The sequence below is a fragment of the Euprymna scolopes genome, chromosome 21, assembly GCF_053919585.1.
Source record: "Euprymna scolopes isolate OS-2025 chromosome 21, ASM5391958v1, whole genome shotgun sequence".
NCBI classification, from domain to species: Eukaryota; Metazoa; Mollusca; class Cephalopoda; order Sepiida; family Sepiolidae; genus Euprymna; species Euprymna scolopes.
Genome location: NC_136502.1, coordinates 69928838 through 69948044, shown reverse-complemented (window position 1 = coordinate 69948044; position 19207 = coordinate 69928838). Strand labels below are relative to the sequence as shown.

At 33.2% G+C, this 19207-nt stretch overlaps 1 protein-coding gene and 1 long non-coding RNA gene across 4 annotated transcripts; one reads left to right on the top strand and one right to left on the bottom strand.

Annotated features, from left to right (window-relative positions):
- Window positions 1-226: 226 nt before the first annotated feature.
- LOC145242443 (uncharacterized) lies at window positions 227-18516 on the top strand. 3 transcript variants are annotated; one of them, XM_080105497.1, is made up of 3 exons: window positions 252-364; window positions 2032-2174; window positions 16428-18516. In XM_080105497.1, exon 3 carries the CDS (start codon window positions 16468-16470, stop codon window positions 18409-18411), a length of 1944 nt encoding a protein of 647 aa, XP_079961623.1. In that variant the 5' UTR covers window positions 252-364; window positions 2032-2174; window positions 16428-16467; the 3' UTR covers window positions 18412-18516. The 3 variants fall into 3 exon arrangements, with proteins under 3 accessions (XP_079961622.1, XP_079961623.1, XP_079961624.1); XM_080105496.1 differs by lacking the exon at window positions 2032-2174 and having other exon boundaries at window positions 227-364; XM_080105498.1 differs by lacking the exons at window positions 252-364; window positions 2032-2174 and adding an exon at window positions 626-821.
- On the bottom strand, window positions 792-1792 carry LOC145242444 (uncharacterized). Its single transcript, XR_013862737.1, has 2 exons — window positions 1671-1792; window positions 792-1141 (listed from the first exon to the last, which is right to left on the bottom strand). It is a non-coding gene; the product is annotated as an uncharacterized LOC145242444 (long non-coding RNA).
- Window positions 18517-19207: the final 691 nt, after the last annotated feature.

The window sequence follows — 19207 nt, the reverse complement described above, 5'->3', positions numbered from 1 at the left end:
CCAACATTTCAGCTTCTTCCGACTATATTTGAGGGGGGGGGCGGATTGTGGGGGAGTAGTACAATATTATAAGCATAGTGAAAAAGTACATTGTAATGATCTTCACCAATCCTGAGCAACGTCGGTCTTCCTGCTAGCATATCTATATATAAATGATAAGATAGGGGAACATTCTCAGCCAGAAAAAAAAAAAAAAAAAAGGATTCTTTTCTCATGTTCCGGGTCATTTATTACAGCGGACTGGTGTTTGCTGAACACCGGTTGGCCCAGCCTTGTTGAAGGGCAGGTCCACTTTTTCCCCCGATACAAAAAAACAAAAAAAAAAAAAAACCCGAAGATTTTTGAAAAGGGAAAAAAGTCTCTGGTAACTATTTTGAATCCATTTATTCCTCGTTCGTTTTCATGTTGTTTCATTAACTCTTGTGTTTATTTACATGTGAATATTTATTGCTTTTTTTTTTCTTTGGGTGGACTATATCGTTGTGGGGAGTCAAGTTAATAGGAGGAGTAATGTGGAATTTCTTTTTTGCTTATTGAAAGAAATTATTAAAAATTTAGATTTTTCTCTAAATTAAAAACAAAAACAAACTAAACCCGGAAAGTTTGATTGTATGTTGGCCGTTTTATTTAACAACAAACGTTATTATAGTCATCGCTTAAAAAGGATTTGACAACGAAAAATATTACCTGGATTATTATTTAAAATCGTTTTAATTTTGTCTTGATTGTGAGAGGGCGTCGTAGTTTTTAAATATTGACTTTTTAAAAACATACGAAATTTATTTCTTTTTAAATGTTTTGTTTTCTTCGGCAAGCAAAAGGTATTTATTTGATTTTAATATAAATAATTAATTTTCACAATGTTATTAAATGAATAAGGACTTAAGATTATTTGAAAAATTCAGTTTATTTTTGTTACATTTTTTTCTTTGATTTCATTGTATTTGAAATCTTTTCGTGCGTTGTAAAAGTAAGCATTGCAACGTGGTTTTTGGGTTTTCTCTCCTTAAAAAATATACATTTTACTTTTTGGTACTTGTATAGATTAGCCCTCATGGCTTTCCATATTGGCTCCGTAAATTCCCGTAACGACTTATAACAACAACCGAAAGGTGACCACCTCAAAGTGAACCCAGAGTTCCTGAAATGGAAAAAAGAACATTTATTGATTTATTTACATTATTATATCACATTGTACTTTTTGCACATTTTTTGCTTTTTTATTTATTTTTGTAATAGTTTTTTTTTTTTTTTAAAGTTCACTTACTACCCGTGTGACTAATAACAACGCTACTGAAAATAATTACAAAAATAAAATAAAAATGAAACTATATCAGTAAAAAAGTTCAGGCACTCGGGTTTAATTTTGAGTAGTCTCTTTTGGCTGTTGTAACGCATTAGCGAAGTTTACGAAGTCAATATGGGCAGCCACGGGGTTTAATCTATATCAGTACGGATTTTTTTCTGGTATTTGTGCCGAAATAAAATCTAGAATTTATTTATCTACTGTTTCTATTCTGAAACCAAAAATATCGCGTTTCATTGTAACGATCCTGTCTTAAGACATATTTGAGATTTGAATAGGCGGCCACCATACCTCTCTACTTAAAATTATGTTTAACTTCTGACCATTATTATTTTAAATTAGGTTATTCGAGTGCCATGCTCACCTTTCCATTATGTAGTATCTATAGTGAGGTGCTTGCTTACCTCTCCCAAACACTTTGGTCTTTGTTAGTATTTGTTACTCTTCTGAAATTAAACAAACCAAAAAATTAATGAGGTCATTTGGGTGCATGGTGAGTAACCCCCACTCCCACTTTCGTGATCGTAATGGTTTGGTACCATAACATGGACAACTTCCTTCCAAGTAGCATACCTGTCACAGGCTGTACTGGTGCAGTGGTGCATATGGTACCAGTAGAAACCCTGGCATTCTGTCAGCGGACGTAGATATACACAGACATAACAGAATAGACACTAAAATAAGTATTTTTCCTAAGATTACTATATGCTTATTTATATTTACAGATAAGAATAATGTTGAAATAACATTAAAATTGCATCTAACAACATGGAAACATGCCACAAACCAAAGGAGCATCAGGCCTATCAAAATTTCCGTGAGGACAAATCGTGGGGAAACATGAAGGTGGTCTTAGTCAGCACAAAAGGCAGGAAATCTTTCAATACCACTTTCTACTGTTAAGAGAACAAAGTGCACAAAGCCTCATCCAGATCACATGGGGTCCTCTGAAAGAATCTTCCATCTTTTGAAAATAAATGTTGAAGGGGATCCTCGGTGCAAAGCCTCTACCATTACAGCACAAAATAGTGAAAATTTCATTAAAATTGGTTAATTTTCTGATATTTGGTGAATTTTTATGTTAAGGGAGAGGTCAAAATGTTTATACATTTTGAGCATCGGCCATTCACTTTGCATGAACCTAGTATATACATGTAATATACATTATTGTGTGTGGGAGAGCACTTAGCAAAGTGCTTGATTAATGAGAAAATAATAAAATAAGAACATAATATTTATTTACACATGGATTATAGATGATAAGAACAAGATCAGTACCGTCAATTCCAAATCCTAACAATAGGGACCTATAATATAATTTACCCGAACTTTTCTCGGCCTTTGTTTCTGTTTTTCAGGGAGGCAGTCATAAACAGAGGCTGAAGAGAGCGGTAAAAAAGGCCTATTATAGGTCCACTTTGATTTGAAACCGATGATATCAATGTCATTCTGATATCTATCTATCTATAAAAGTGAAATTGTCTGTCTGTGTGTGTACATTTCCCTGTCAATTTTCAGTCTACAGACTTGAGATTTGGGAAAATCTTTTTAATCGGTTTTTGGGCAGAAATTTGGCTGTCAAAGTTCAATTTTTCAACTTTTGAAAACTCTACCAAACTCCTCCACGAATTTTGGGTCTAAACACTTGAAATTTTAAATGTAGGTTACTTGGGCAGGGATCAAACTTTATAATTTGATTTGAGCCCAAAACAATAAATGTTAAGAGGTCAAAATTGGGGTCAAATTTAAAAAACTTTTGACCTCTGTGGTCTCTACCAAATTACTCAGCTAATTTTTAGTCTAAACATTTACAATTTTACATAAAGTGTATTCAGACATAGGGCAAGCATTTTAATCAGTTTTTTGGCCGAAATTTTGGCTGTTAAGGGGTCAAAGTTCAAAAGATTTGACCTTTGTGGTCTATAACAAACTATTCAGTCAATTTTGGGTTCAAACATTTGAAATTTTACATAAAAAGTATTCAGACAGGCAGCAAGCTTTTTAATCAGTTTTTAGGCAAAAATTTTGCTGCCAAGAGGTCAAAGTAGCAATACACATGAAAAAATTTAAATGGCTTAAAATATTTTAATATTAGTATATATAGAAAGAGCTTGATAAGCTAAGAAAGAACCTTTTATAAAATTTTAAAATCAAGGAAGTTATGACTATTTTTATGCCCGGCGTGTTTGGATATTTTCACCTCTTTAAGACCATATGCGTTTTGTCACATTTTTTGCACTACTTTTTCAGTAAAAATGCTATATCTTTGTTAAAACACAAGACTAAGCAATGAAATTTGCCATATAAGTGTATTTTTGTGCAAGGAATCTAAATATGCTACTGAAAATCTCCAGAAATTAATGGTTTCTAAATAATCTGCAGTAAATGCACATAAATATGCTGCGATTGCTTAAAAATGCCATGTATTCGTTAAAAGAAAAGAAGTTAGGGAACTCAAAGTTTAGTTGTAATGCATTTTATGTGCCAAAAACTGAAATTGTAATCTAGGATTGGTTAAAAATTAATATATTGCAATATTTCTTTGGTATTATTGTAGATTAATACCTTCTGTTACCCCTCCCCATCTGACCACCTCTCCAAAATATGTGATTCTACCTTTATAGACAATTGCATGTGAACAACTTGAAAAACTTTAAAAGATAAACAAAGATTATTTAAGAATTTAATGTAAAATGATTTCTTATTTTGAATCATTCGAACGTTTTAGGGCAGTTACTCCCCCCTCCCTTTTTCCTATGATAGATAAATCCTGGGTGGTTTTTTGTTTGTTTGTATTCTAAAAGGCGATTATGCGTGGTTTTAAGAGGGTCTTAATTATGAGAAGGTGGGGAGGTTGCCACTGACTTTGGGTTAATGATAGGGCTAAGGAAAATTATGTGTGAACATCCTGAAGACTTGATAGAAACAAAACAAAAACAATTTTAAAATTTAGAGTGGGGGTTGATTTCACATAAATGTAAAATAATTCACCATTTCAAGACGATCCTAGCGTTTTAGGACAGTTGACCAATTTATTTTTTTATGGGAGATTAATCATGTGCACTTTCTTTAAACGTTTTTTATGCTTTTTTTTTTTTTACGCTTATATGAACTTACAGAGGAAGTTTGTTTAGTGGGGAGCTCTGCCACTTGTACTTAGCGTTATTGTTAAGGCTAAAGGTTGTAGGAGGAGGCTTGCCACTCATACCTAGGATTAGACATAAAATTAAGCGAGTTTTTTTTTTTTTTTTTTTTTTTTAAGAGGGTGTTTGATAACCATTGTGAAACTTTACAAGAATTATGACAAACAGACAAAAATAAATGTTATTTAAAAAAGTGACGTCCCTCTAACAGAAAACATGATGCTATCAATATCAAGTATTTAAATTCTATTTAAATATAAAAAAAGAAACAAGGTTTTGCTAAAGCTGACAAATTGTTAAAAATTTTGAATTAATGTTATTTTGATTTTTGATTACATTTCATGTCTTTTCCTACCGTTTTTATTTTTTAACTGAGCACCTCTTACAAATATTTAAATTTGATTATTTTTTATTTTATTTTTAATAATCTGGTAGATTAGTTTCCATCCGATAATAATTCACTGAAAACATTTTGTAAGGGACGAAAATTAGAAGTGTGTGTACCGTTTGTACACGTGAACCAAAACAATGATAGTTTACATTTTCACTTGTTAAAATATTGTAAAATTTACTACTACCCAATTTTTAAAAATATTTGTAGGGTTGATAACAAAATAGCTCTAACTAAACATGTAAGAATTTTTATTTATAACCAGATTTTCAATTTAAAAAAAAAATCGATTTGAAATAAAAATAAACAACAAAAACAAAAAGTCTGTTTATGCCATGTTATCGCTGCAGAAGTCTTGATTCAAATTCATAACGACTTTTTTCGGATATTATGTTTTTAAATTGCTACGTACCACTAGAGAAAACACTGTTCAATCATCTTTTTAACGAATAAACATAGTAAAAAGATTTTTATTTCAAAATTTTCAGTACTCATTATTTTGAAATCTTTTTTTTTTTTTTTAACACAACAAAAAAAACGAGTCGTCAAATGAATTTCGGACACTCGAAATTATTAAAAATGACATCTCTAATGGCTAATTTCCAAATTTCATTAAAAAATTCTTCACAGAAACACGGTACGAATATTTAGAAATCGGGGGGGGGGGGGCATTACAAAATCTTACCAAAAATGCTGTTTTATGATGTTCACATTTTTATCACTTTATTTGCTTAAAACTCTAAAAATTTATAATGTATGTTATTATTTACTAATTCATTTGAAAGTATATTCATGTACGAACAAAACAGTGGTATTTTGAAGACTTAAACTGCTTTGGTTTTTAAAATATGACTATTTTAGCAGAAACCCTTTGAAATCTGTGATTATCCAAAGCGTTTTAACGGCCATGTGTATTGCTAGTCAAAGTTTACAGAGTTGACCTTTGTAGACTCTACCAAACTCCTCTGCAAATCTTTAAATTTTAGATGTAGTTTACCTGGACATGAGTCAAACTTTTTAATATATATATGATATATATATATGTGTATGTATATATATATGTATATATATATATATATATGTATATATACATATGCACATAAAGTGATGAACAGTACATAGGGCCCGAGCAAAGCCAGGCTGACCTGCTAGTATATATATATATATATATATATATATATATATATATATATATATATATTATAATTCCATAATAACCAAGACAACCATATATCACAACATGTTTTATTATACAATGTATCTCTTTGTTGTTACAATTGCTTTATAACCATTCGGACAAGCTCCAATTGTAACTCGTTAAAAGATATTCCAAAATGACTAATTTTCAGACACAAAATACAAATTACAATTATATATATATATATATATATATATATATATATATATATCAGGAAGTGTGTTTGTTTTTTTATATAGAAATGAATATGACTACATTAAATAGCTTCCTAATTACTTCATCATGAGGGCAGAGTTAGACACAAGGTTAGTTTTTCAAATAGACAAGATCCAGTTACCTAAAAAGGGTCATTCTGAATAATTTATACCCTCACTAATAGAGGAGCAGGAAAGATGAAATCTATCAGAACAGCTATTACATTTTACTTGTAGCCAAAAGGCCACTTTTTACAAGGAATTTCATGGTATGCATTAATGCTTCAAAATCTCTGCATTAATAAAATTGTGTGATTACTTGTATTTCTCACTTTTCTGTGACTTATTTCAACTGTTAAATAGAAAGTCATTTCTGAAATTCCTAGCAAATCCTCACATATTAAAAGATTGGAAACTACTCATCCAATTCTATGGAGATTCTACTTGAACAAAATTAGTTATAAGAGTACAGTAAAACCTTGGGATACAGCATTAAAAATTAGTAACAAAATACAGTACAGTATACAATCTATATAATTATAAAACTCAAATAACCTTGTAACGATGTATGTAACCCACTTTCCGGTTTACGACATCTGGTTGCGCATGCGCGCATGACCTGCGCACTGAAATATTAACGTTATTATTTCGAAATTATTATTTAACATAGGAAGAGTGGGATTTAAGATAACTTAAATGTAATACAGAAATGAACGATGTAAAAAAAAAAAAAAAAGCAGACAGTATTAACAATTGTTTATTTGGATAATTTAAATGTGAAAAAAAAAAACAATTGGAACGCTGAAATATTAACGTTATTATTTCGAAATTATTATTTAACATGGGAAGAGTGGGGTTTAAAATAAACAAAAGAACAATTGGGATGCTGAAATATTAACATTATTATTTTGAAATTATTATTTAACATGGGAAGAGTGGGGTTTAAAATAACTTAAAACGTAATACAGAAATGAACGATGTAAAAAAAAAAAAAAAAAAAGCAGATATATCAAAATTTGAATTTAACTATAATAAGTATTATGGTATCTGTTCAGTGCACATTTACCTATAGGTATAGCCGACCACTTAATTCAGTAACTGTAAATTTAAAAAAAAAAAAATAATCAATTATAATAAACAGAACGACTCATAGAAATCTATCTATATTCTTTTTCCGTTTTAATATACTTTCATAGAAATGTTTCTGTTATGTCAAAAAAAAACTATTTTCTTTACATCACAAGTGTCACGCTCATACATGAATTCCATAGGTAATATGACATACTGACCCAACGGGTCACGGGTAGTCTAGTACATGTATATAATCAAATAATATTATAAATAACACTGTAAGGCGAGGCAGATACCGTAACCAGGGGATGGAAAAACATTGTATTCCACATTGTAATCTGAAAAAAAAAAAAAAAACGTATCCTAGAGTAACCGTATCCCAGGGTTCTACTCTATAATAATTGGGATTTTTTTTTTTTTTTTTTTTTTTTTTTTTGTAGAGAGCACCCACCTCTCCAAATATTCCTGCTACTAATAAAAATATGGATTGTAATCTTTGTGTGTCTTTGAAGCATGTTGTCCTACAATAGTTTTCCACTTTTGTTACATGATCCTTTGCATTATTGTTGCCTTCTGAAAGATCTTTCAAACTGCATCAGTTGGGCAGTAGAGGCACGACCATATGTTGGTGGTAGAGGGCAGACAAGGCAATATTGCACCGTATAATCCTCCTTTATACATTCGTTGTTGGGTCAGATTTCTAGACCCATCTATGGTCCTAGCAATTTTTGATTACCTTGTTTCTGTTCTCAGGTGGTTGAGTGTTTTTTGGAGCAAATGTGTTCTGAATTTAGAGGTCTTCAAAGTGGAGATTTCCATGTCAGGAGGTGGGGGCGGTATTCTCTAGTCATCTGATCTACAACTGTAGTCTGGTATCTCCCTGAAATGTTAGAAGTTTTACATGGTTGAGGAAGCTTCTCCTTGACTTTAGTTGTAGGATATCAAGGTGCCGTTCATCACTAATAGTAAGTTGTAGTAAAAACAAATGGTTAATCTTAAGAGAATGAAATCAATTTCTGTCATTGAGTATTTGCATAAAAAGATTGCTTCCTTTATATTTCTGCTTCCACATTAATTCACACATATACAATTCCATGATGCATTCTATGGCAGCATTTATTCTGTATCTTAGCCATAAATGAGTTTCATTGATATCAACATGGAGATATAGGACTAAAATGTAGTGCATGTTCTATTGCTGCACTTGTTTTTTTTTTTTATCCTTAGTCACTGAAAGAGAAATCCTTCTAAACAGAGACAATTTTTATTTTTGTTCAAAAACTAGAGTGCCCCTTTCAGGAGAGTTGGATTTCTTTACATTAAAAACTGATCTTTTTTTTAAACAAAGGAGTCACCACATATCAAACTTTGTCCTGGGGAGAAGTAAGTAAACAGGAGCATGAGACCTGGACCATTTCTAGACAAAATTCACGCAAGTAGATCAAGGGTATGTGTACAGTGTGAGCACATGCCCTTGATCTACTTGCATGAATAATTGTTAATAAGATTGTCAATTAGATAATGAACATTACGATTAGAGGGTTGGAAACGGCAGAGTTTTATTACCTAGAACAGCTCCACAAATATTACTTGACATGATATTGTAGTTAGTATGAGAGTCTTGTGGTTTGTATGATGTAGATAAGAAGTCCTCTCACCATTAATCTATAACACAAAGCACCCCACCCCCACAACCACACACAATATTTTGAAATATTTTAATTCATAAAAATCATGGATCATCTTTCATGGAGCTTTCCATATTCAATATTTTTTCTTCTATTGTATAAGTGTTTTTATCAGAATTTAACCAAGTTTGCACGAATTGAATCTTGGGAAAGATTGCAGCATACTTTCAAGAGGGAGAGGGGCTTTCTATGTACTTTTAAGTTTGTGTCTGAATAAATCAGAAATTATACAAAATACTTACATTATTGGATATAAAGTGCACTCCCTTAAGCTAGTTGTAAAAAAAATGTCATATTCGGTGCATTAGAATTGATGGGTAACATGTACTTTTTCAGTTTTACAACACTGAAACTATTAGGTTAACAAGAAAGTTTTTGCACAAGTTTTGATTTATAAACCTTTACTTTTTTATCATTTTAAAGAGCATTTTTCGCTCTAATTGTTTAAATGACAATCGTTTTAAAACAATTGTCTTTTCAGAAGGTTGAATACAAGATGGTAAAAAAAAAAGCAAATTCTCACAATTTTCTTATTTCAATTGAAAGTAGGCCAAAAAACTGCTGAAACAGCTCATGATATTAACCAAGTGTTTGGAACTAGTATTGAACACATAGCACAATGGTGGTTCAAGAAATTTCATGGTGATGACAAGAATCTTGAAGATGATGAGCATAGTGGTTAGCCATCGGATGTTGACAACGATTGGTCAGAGCCAATCCATGTACAACTGTTTGAGTACTTGCTTCTGAATTAAATGTAACATATGATTTCCAACCACTTGAGAGATTGGAAAGACAAAAGACTTGATAAATGATTTCCTCATGAATTAAACAACCAAAAGAAACCCTGTTATGAAGTGTCTCCCCTTCTTTTATGCAACAAGAATGACCTGTTTCTCGACCGAGTTGTGACTTGCGATCAAAAGTGGGTTCGTTATGACAATCGGTGATGCTCAGGTCAGTGGTTAGATGCTGACAAAGCTCCACGACACTTTCCGAAGCCAGAATTACACCAAAAGATTATCATGCTGACTGTTTGGTGGTCTGTGACCAATCTCATCCATTAGTTTTTTGAATGCAAGCAAAAATCATTACGGCGGTGAAGTACTGTCAACAAATGGATGAAATGCATCAGAAACTTTGACAATAATACCCAGCAGAAAAAGCCCAATTCTCCTCCATGACAATGCCTAACCACATATTGCTAAACCAACCCTGCAGAAGTTGAACAAATTTGGTTATGAAACTCTGCTTTATCCACCATACTCTCCAGACCTCTTACCTACCGACTACTACTTTTTCAAGCATCTTGACAATTTTCTGCATCAGAAATGCTTCAAAAACCTAAGCAATATCAAAAACGCCTTCAGTCACTTAATCGTCACTGGAACACAAAATTTTTACATTACTGGCATAAATACACTTGTTTTGCGTTGGGAAAAGTGTTTTGATTCTGATGGTGCTTATTTTGATTATTAAATTTTTATTCAAACCAAGATATGTTCATCTGAATTCAAAAGTTAAAAACCGCAAGAACTTTCTTGTCAACCTGATAGATCAGTCAGCTATTTATGGCTCTTTTCTATAGAGAGCTTTTGAAAGATAAAATGTTAGACATCTTTTTTCCATTTTTAAATACTTCTATATTATTTCTGCAACACGCCTGCTATAAAAAGTTAACATGCTTACTTTTTAGGCATTTTAAAGATATTTTAAAAAATCTATCAATGTGACAATTATAATTCTTGGTTCTGGTGGATGAAAATTTTCACAATTGTTTGGCTGATATATTTTCCAACCATCTTCAGATGCTTGTTCTTGTATTCTGGAATTTGTATAAACCTTTAATCTATGGGTATAGCTTGCTCTCTTTCTGTCCACCATTTTACCAGATATTAACCTTAAATAATTTCTAATAATATTCTTAGTATCACTTGTGCGTAGGATTGAACCTTCAACCTGCATAACACTTTCATTTAGAACTAATTATTACTTATTACATCTGTTGTGCCCACACAATATGTGTCCTTCACTTAAACTCAATTTCACTTTTATGCACCATCACATCGCATACACATTCCTGATACACTCCTCCCTTGTTTGGCAGTGGTAAAGCTCTGCTTTAATGGCAGAAGCTCCTTGAACTTACTTCATCTGCTCTTCACACTTGCAATTACCAGCTCTTCTCTGTGCTCCAATGATATCACCAAGGTAGAAAAAAACTTCTGAACAACCTCAACATCTTCATCATTCAGGTACAATTTCTTCACATCTGAGTTCTCATCCATCTCCATTATCCTACACTTTTTGCAGATAAACTGGTTAAACCTACCACTGCAATTCTTGTGTACCCAATCATCACAAGTACTACAAAAAATTGAGTTACTTCCAACTCACTTTACACAAACTGAGAAGGGAATTTTCCTCTTTCTAACATACAATACAATACAGCCACTGATAACCATTTTAATGCTTTTAGTAACATTCACGCTCGGACCATTACTTTCCATAGTTTGCATCCTAAAGCTTCTAACTTAATAAATAAGTATTCCACAGACAAGCACTAAATCATCAACTTGTATAAAACTCCTTGTACAACGTTTTTAAGATATAAATGAAAAGTAAGACTTTATATAGAACCCTATTGTACTCTTGCTTTAACATTAAAATGGTCACTAAATGTACTGTTAATTCTAACATGACTTTGAGCATTTCTATACATTGTTTAAACAACCGTTCACTTGTCCCTAATTTATGCAAAACTCACTAGAAAACATCTTTTCGCACTCTGTCAAAAGCTTTCTCCAAATTCACAAAACAAAATACAAATTGTTATTACCAAGATATTCTCTGTATAATATAGTTTTGGCCGTACTACACTCAGGCATAAAACCAAGCTGAATTTTACCTATGCTTAGCTGACTTATTTGCTGCTCAATTATTCTCTTAACCATTTTTAGAATATGATACATCATCTTTAAGCCTTAGTAATCACCTCTACCCAGAACTCCTCTTTTACCCTTTGTAATGGTTGACTATTGTACGAAGATTCCAGTCTTTTAGGATAACCTCTTCTTTTATGATCTTATTTTTCACCTGACTCTTGCAACCTTATTATTCTTCAGCTTAAGCTTTTCATGCAATTTCTTCATTTGTACGGATACACCACATACCCACTGCTTTTACAACTCGCACATTTTCTTGGTCCCATGAAAACTTGGTATTCAACAATCATAATAGCATGTCTTGTTTATTGCTAACACTCCTTTGTCATTTCAAATGCACTTCTAGCAATATTCATATTTGCCTTTGTCTTCTTTTTAGCTATTCTAAATACTTCAGTCTTCTGGTCATCCCTGTGTAGTAGATCTGGAAACCTTGCTCAGCCCTCCATCTTGGTTTTGAAAATTGCTCTTCTTGCTGTCTTCTTTGCCACTAGAGGCATACTGTTATTCATTAAACCTTTGCTCGATTCACTCCCTTGTTTGTGCTTTTCTTTGATACACTTCAAAACTTCCTCATCCCACCATCATGTCACTCTTATGTCTTGGAGGCCTCTTTTGTTCACCCACATGTTTGGTCTGCTACCTTCAACCTTGTATCCTTCAACTTCTTACATTTTTTCCTCAATTCTGAACCAATTTTGAGATTTTTATGTTTGCGTGAAAATTCAGTATTAAATCATTTCTCATAACAGCATGTCCAACATCTCTCTTATTCATTTGTTGCTATCACCATGTTGCTATAACCATATTGTCATTTTGGATGCTCATGGAATTTCAAATGGAACTCCTTATTTAATCAGGGGGTAGATTGCTCTCATTCCATTAGCCATGACTGGGTAAAAGTAAGGATCCATGACATAGTGCTTAGTAATAATCAGTTTCAAGTGACAGTCTTCTGGAGGTTAAAGGTTCAATCCTCAGTGCAGACAATACTAAGAATACAATTACAAATTACTTGAGACTTTTATCCAGTCATGGTTGACTAAACAAGACTAAGCACCCTCATGGATTAAATAAAGGGTTATGTTTGAAATTCTTAATACTGGCATACTTCCAATTCAATTCCAATTGAAGAATTCAATTCTTAAATTGTGATAATTTTCTATGACTACCCTTTATACATATGCACAATGCTTCAAGCAAACTACATCACTTGATTAGATTAAAATATTTAGATTATTCAAACTTTTGTTCTCCTATGATTTACCTCCATGAATTAAATATATGGTCCAGTTTGAAATTCTGTATAGATTCTTGAGTTTAACAAGATGCACCTGAAGAAGGTCAAAGGTTATATTGGTTAAAATGTGAGAAAAATTAATAGAAATTATCAATCCTTATCTCAAAAATTCGGACGCATATTAATTTAAAACCTCCCAGAATTTGATTTTTCTTCAGAATATACTTATATATTAAAACATAAGAAATAGAAATTATTTAGAATAACCCCACCATGGAAAAATAGAAAAGGCCAATTTTGTACGTAAAATCTAATAATCCTAAACTAGAATCATGCTAAATTTTGAGAAGTAGTTTTTAGTTTATTGAAATTTTAAATTGTACTTATTACATAAGATTACGTGTTACCATATTGTTTAAACTGTGCTACAAATCATTAATTTTGTTGTTTTGCATTTTTTTTTTTTTCAATTTCAATGTTTCGTACAATCAAGTCTAGTAAACGTTTTATGCTGCAGGAATTTTAATAGACACTCAAACATGGCAACACCTGTAATGATAAGGTGACTCCTTCAATAAATGAAAAAATGCAACCCACAAAATCATTAATAAAATTCACAATGTCTGCAATCCAACATAAGACCATATGACCCATAAAAATATGCTCTTAAACTTTATTAAATATTGAAAAGTAAAATTAGCAAAAACAATTCAAGATGAAACTTAAGACACTAAAACATTTATAGAACCCCATTAGGAAAATAACAAAGAAACTGGCACCTGTGGAATTGTTAATAAAATTGATAATCCTTTCTGCAATTAAACCATATGCTGTACAAATAAATTCCAGTCTATGCCTGGCTTGTTCACCAAGTTCCTGTCATGAATATCCAACAGTCTTTGCTTTACTGCTGTTTAATGATGAGCACAACTTTATACAGTGCAAAATTGTCACTAACTCTCACACACTTTGCCTCTCTTGGCTTGACTTGATTTGATTTGGCATGTGATGACCTTTACTTCAGGAATAGTGTAAACATTGTTTTGATCAACATTATCCTTTGAGATAATCTTGCAGATAAAAATCTGAATTCAGGATCACATCTACTGATGAGACGATCACCAATGTGACACACCATATTTTTGAATGACTATAAAACAGAAACTGCATTTTCTTGACTAAAACTTTGAGATGAGGATTAATAATTCATATTTGAACTGTTTTCATCTTGAGTGTTATTGTCACAATGTTTTGGTCGATATAACTACCAACCTTAAGGTATATCTTGTCGAACTTGAGAATTGACACAAAATTTCAAACATTTTCCATCAATCATAACTGGGTAGAAGTCCTAAGTAATTCGAAGTTGTATTTTTGGATTGTCTCTCGCACTGAGGATTGAACTTTCAACCTCTAGAAGAGTGTAACTTACAACTGAATTTTACCAAGTACTTTATCCACTATGCCATGGGTCTGCAAGGTTACATTGACTGAAATTTGAATTTTGGGAGTCTTGAACCTATTTTTGTTTTAAGATGTACAATCTTACTATTTATTTCTACAGATTACTAATATATATATTTTTTAATTTTTTTTTATTATTGTGACTTTATTATTTGTAATTAACTAGGGAGGGGGGTACCCGGCGTTGCCCGAGTGTTTGTAGGTGACTGTGTGCTCGGGCGGGGGTGGGGGGTGTTAATCAAAACATAAGAATAAGCGAAGTAAAAAAAAAAAAAACGAAAAAGAAAACAGAAAAACGAACGTTAAAACTTATCTGAAAAATAAAGCGGGGGGGGGGGGGGGGTAATGAAAACATAAGAATAGAACACAAAAAAAATAACGTAAGGCAAACGAACGATGTTAAATGTAAAAATCGGAAAAACAAAAAAGAAAACAAAAACGAATAAGCGAAGTAAAAAAAAAAAAACAGAAAAACGAACGTTACGTGAAAAATGGCTTAAATAGCCCTGCTTCAATATTAAAATTTAAAAAATCGAAAAAAAAAAAAAATCTCACACCACGATTCGAACCCAAAACGTTTAGATAATGACCCAACGCTCTAACCAACTGAGCTAACATGACGTACATGAAATTGTGTCAGTTCTTCAAATATTTAAACTAAATCAGGTTATGACATCGTCTGATGCATGCGTAGAACCGATCTCGTCATGAGAGGACAGTTTTTGCTGACCCCCCCCCCCCCATCCCCGTAGAAAAGTGCTGATTTCAGGGTGAAAAAATTCACGTTTTTGGCCAATTTTTCGATATTTGTTGGGCGAAGGATGGGCTGTCATATGAGACCAAATTTGTGAATTTTTGTTCTGTCTGTCGAAATTTTTTAGCAGACATACAAACACACATACATACATACATACATACATACATCGCTTTTATATATATAGATGGTTCCATATTGCAGAGGGCCAGTATCTTTCTGAAACTGCTTTCTGTAGTGTCCTCAACTGGTCTCCATGCATTCAGCACTATGCGATGCATCAAATAGCACCTTTGTGATTGCAATTTGTGACACCTCTCCATAGTGAATGACCATCCTTGCATGGAGAAGAGTCACACCCTTCAAGAGGTAACCTTTTTAATATGCATGAGCATAGACAAAATACTGCAGATCTATGGGGGTAAACCTCGATTTTAGCCTATGTAACTTTTAATGTACAAAATTCCATTCAGACATCCAAGTTCAAAAAGATGCACTAGAAAAAAAAAAATTACGTTGATCAAAATGTGAAAATCACAATCAAAATGCAAATAGTAGTCTGAATAATATAAATTATGAATCTTCATCTAAAAAAATACCTTAAATGTTTTTTACTCCATTATTCATAACATGCATCCTCTCCGTTACTCTTATAACTAGTTTATTATGGCGTTGCTGGTGTGAGTCAATAATGTCAAGATGGAAGATAGCCATTTTATTTAATCAACTATGTAAATATCTGGCTTGAACTGCATAAGGAATTGAGGTCCCGAAGTTCTAAATAAAATACATTTCCAAAATAAAAACAAATTTATTTAACAATAACATAGGAACCTAAGTCATGTTTGCTCAGCAGGCAAGCCTAATCATGAAAATAGATTTATTTAAAATTTGGTTGTTTAATGGTATGATACTGTTCTAGGTATCCCACTGAAAAAGTTGAGTTATTCCACTAGTAAAATGGATGTTAGGTTAACTCGAGTCATAAATAAATTTCTTTTTCCTTTTCTTTTTTTTTTTTCTTTTTTTCTAGGAACTCAAACTCTGAAAGCTTGTCATCTTGAGGAAGCAACATGGAATTATCAGCTGAAGATAAGGAATATTGTTGCTATGTATGTCGTGAAACATTTTCAGAAAAGACCATGTTAAATGAGCACTTACAGGAACATTACCGGAAGGAGGAATCACCATCGTCCTCATTCCAGTGTCAGATATGTGATGCAGAGTTCAATAGCAAAGATGATTTAAAAACTCATTTGATTCTACACACTGAGCAGAAACCATTTGAATGCGAGCAATGTGAAAAGACATTTAATTCAAAGTCTTCCTATGAAGAACATGTTAAAACTCATATGAAAAAAAAAGCCCCCGTCTGTTACGAAGTGTGTAAAAATAGCTTCTCTGAAGGGGGCAGTTTAAAAATCTTATTAAGGACACAAACCCCCAAAAAACCTGTTCACACATGTGAAATTTGTGATAGGACTTTCACTTTGCAGAGCAATTTGAAATCTCACCTGAGATCTCATGCCAAGCCAAAAGCTTTCCAATGTGACATTTGTGGAAAAATCTTTTCACGTAAAACGCATGTAAAACGACACAAACTGATCCACACGAGAGAGACGCCTTTCCAATGTGACGTTTGCCAGAAATATTTTCTGCGTAAAGATGGATTAAAAATTCACATGATGACACATGCAAAACCTTACCAATGTCACGTGTGTGGCCAATGCTTCACTCAAAGCGACGAATTAAAAACACACCAGTTTTCACACTATGCAAATCTAGAATCTATAAAGCAGGAAGCCGATGGGGTAGTTTTGTCTCCAGGTTCTAACTTGACGGCAACTGAGGAGTCTGTATACGTCTGTAAAGTTTGTGGGAAGGCCTTCTCCCGATACAGTGCCTTAAAATTCCACACAAAATCGCACACAGAGGCAAAACCATGTGACGATTCGGGGAAAAATGCTGCCAAATTATTAAAACGAGAAAAGCGTTTTCACTGTGACATTTGTGGAGACAGGTTTACTCGGCTGAGGAATGTCAAGAGACACATGAGTACGATGCACACGCTAGAGCGTCCGTACGTTTGTGAAGTGTGTGGCAAAGGTTTCGCACGCAAAGACAAAATAAAACCACACATGAAGAAATATCACGAAGACCAGCCCGAACTGGTGTTGGCTGATAATTCTTTACTGATGCTTGATGGTCCTTCTCCAGCTGATGGTCCTAACGCCCTTCCCTCTTCTCCTCCTGCTCTTGTAATGGATTCATTTGGGGGTGACACAAATGATTTCACACTGAATGAAGATTTAAAATCCACACCCAGATCTTCGATTGGTGGAAGCCTTTACCATTGTGGAGTTTGTGGTAAAACGTTTTCGAGGCGGGGTGATGTCAAACGCCATGCCACACTTCACACAGGTGAGAAGCCATTTGTTTGTGAGGTGTGTGGGAAAGGTTTTCCACGTAAAGACAAGTTGAAACGGCATGCAAAAATACATGCGCGCGAAAAGGCACGTCAGTGTAATCTGTGCGGCATGTCGTTCACTCGGGGCGAGCATTTGAAGCGTCACCTTTTGTCACACATGGGTGACTTGACAGCATTTGAGGACCAATTCAATGCAGCTATGGCAAATGTTTTCTCTTGTGACCAGTGCGAAAACGTTTTCTTTACCGAAAACGAGCTTCAAGAACACGTGAGTGTTGCTCACACCGATGTGAAGCCGGTTTGTTGTGATGTGTGCGGCAAGGCTTTCCTTGAGTCAAAGGACTTGAAAAGGCACAGGGCTTCCCATGTGTGGCGGCCTCACAGCTGTGACGTCTGCGACAAAACTTTTGTCCGTCGGGATAAGATGAGGAGACATCTTCGCACCCATACTGGCGAAAGACCATTCACCTGCGAAATATGCGGTCGAGCTTTCTCTCGCAAAGAGCACCTCAAACGTCATGCAAGTGTCCATGTTAAACTTGAACTGTTGCCATTTAGACAAGATGAAGAAACTTTTCTAAATAATTGAGTTATATCAAATGTTATTAGGTGTTGCTTGGGATGGACGGCTCATATGACTTGTATGTTTTTATTATTGTTTCTGATTTAAAATGCAAGTAATTATTGTCTAAAATTCTGAAATGAAATGTTGTCGTTATTCCGCAAATTATTAAAACTAATATCCTTCCCTCTCTCACTTACATTTCTATGAGTAATCTCCAGCTTGCCTACATGGTTGTATGGATACAAAGCGCTATGTCTACTGGGGTTTTATGGATACGGAGCGCTATGTCTATGGGGTTGTATAAATGGAGATTAATGAAATTTTATTCATTATTCACTCCAGAAAAAATTAAATGATTTGAACCAAAATGCTTAAAGAAATAATGGCCATAGAATTAAAAAAAAAAAGAAGAAAAAAAAAGAAAAGTCTATTGGAAAATTAGAAACATTTAAGGTTTTGATGTTATATAAATTTCATATATATATATATATATATATATATATATATATATATATATATATATACACACGAGCAAACAGTTAATAAAACATGTTAAAAAACACTTTGAAATGAGTTAAAAACATATTTAATCTGAAAAGGAAACACTAGATAAGTGGTTAGTCCTTAATCCGCGGAGTTTTGAAGAAACTACCGTCACTGGATTATTTATCTTCCACCAGACTATCCATTCATGTGTAATCACCTTTTTCTTCACCATATTCCCTCTGCTTCACTTTTTTTGTCTTCAAGTAAGATCTTTGACTTACTTGTTGTTTCATCAAATACTTTTGCATGCAAAATCCGATCCCGCATTTTGCTA

Bases quoted from the DNA above. Each gene is read 5' to 3' on its own strand.
- LOC145242443 (XM_080105496.1), top strand. From the start codon at position 16,468: ATGGAATTATCAGCTGAAGATAAGGAATATTGTTGCTATGTATGTCGT.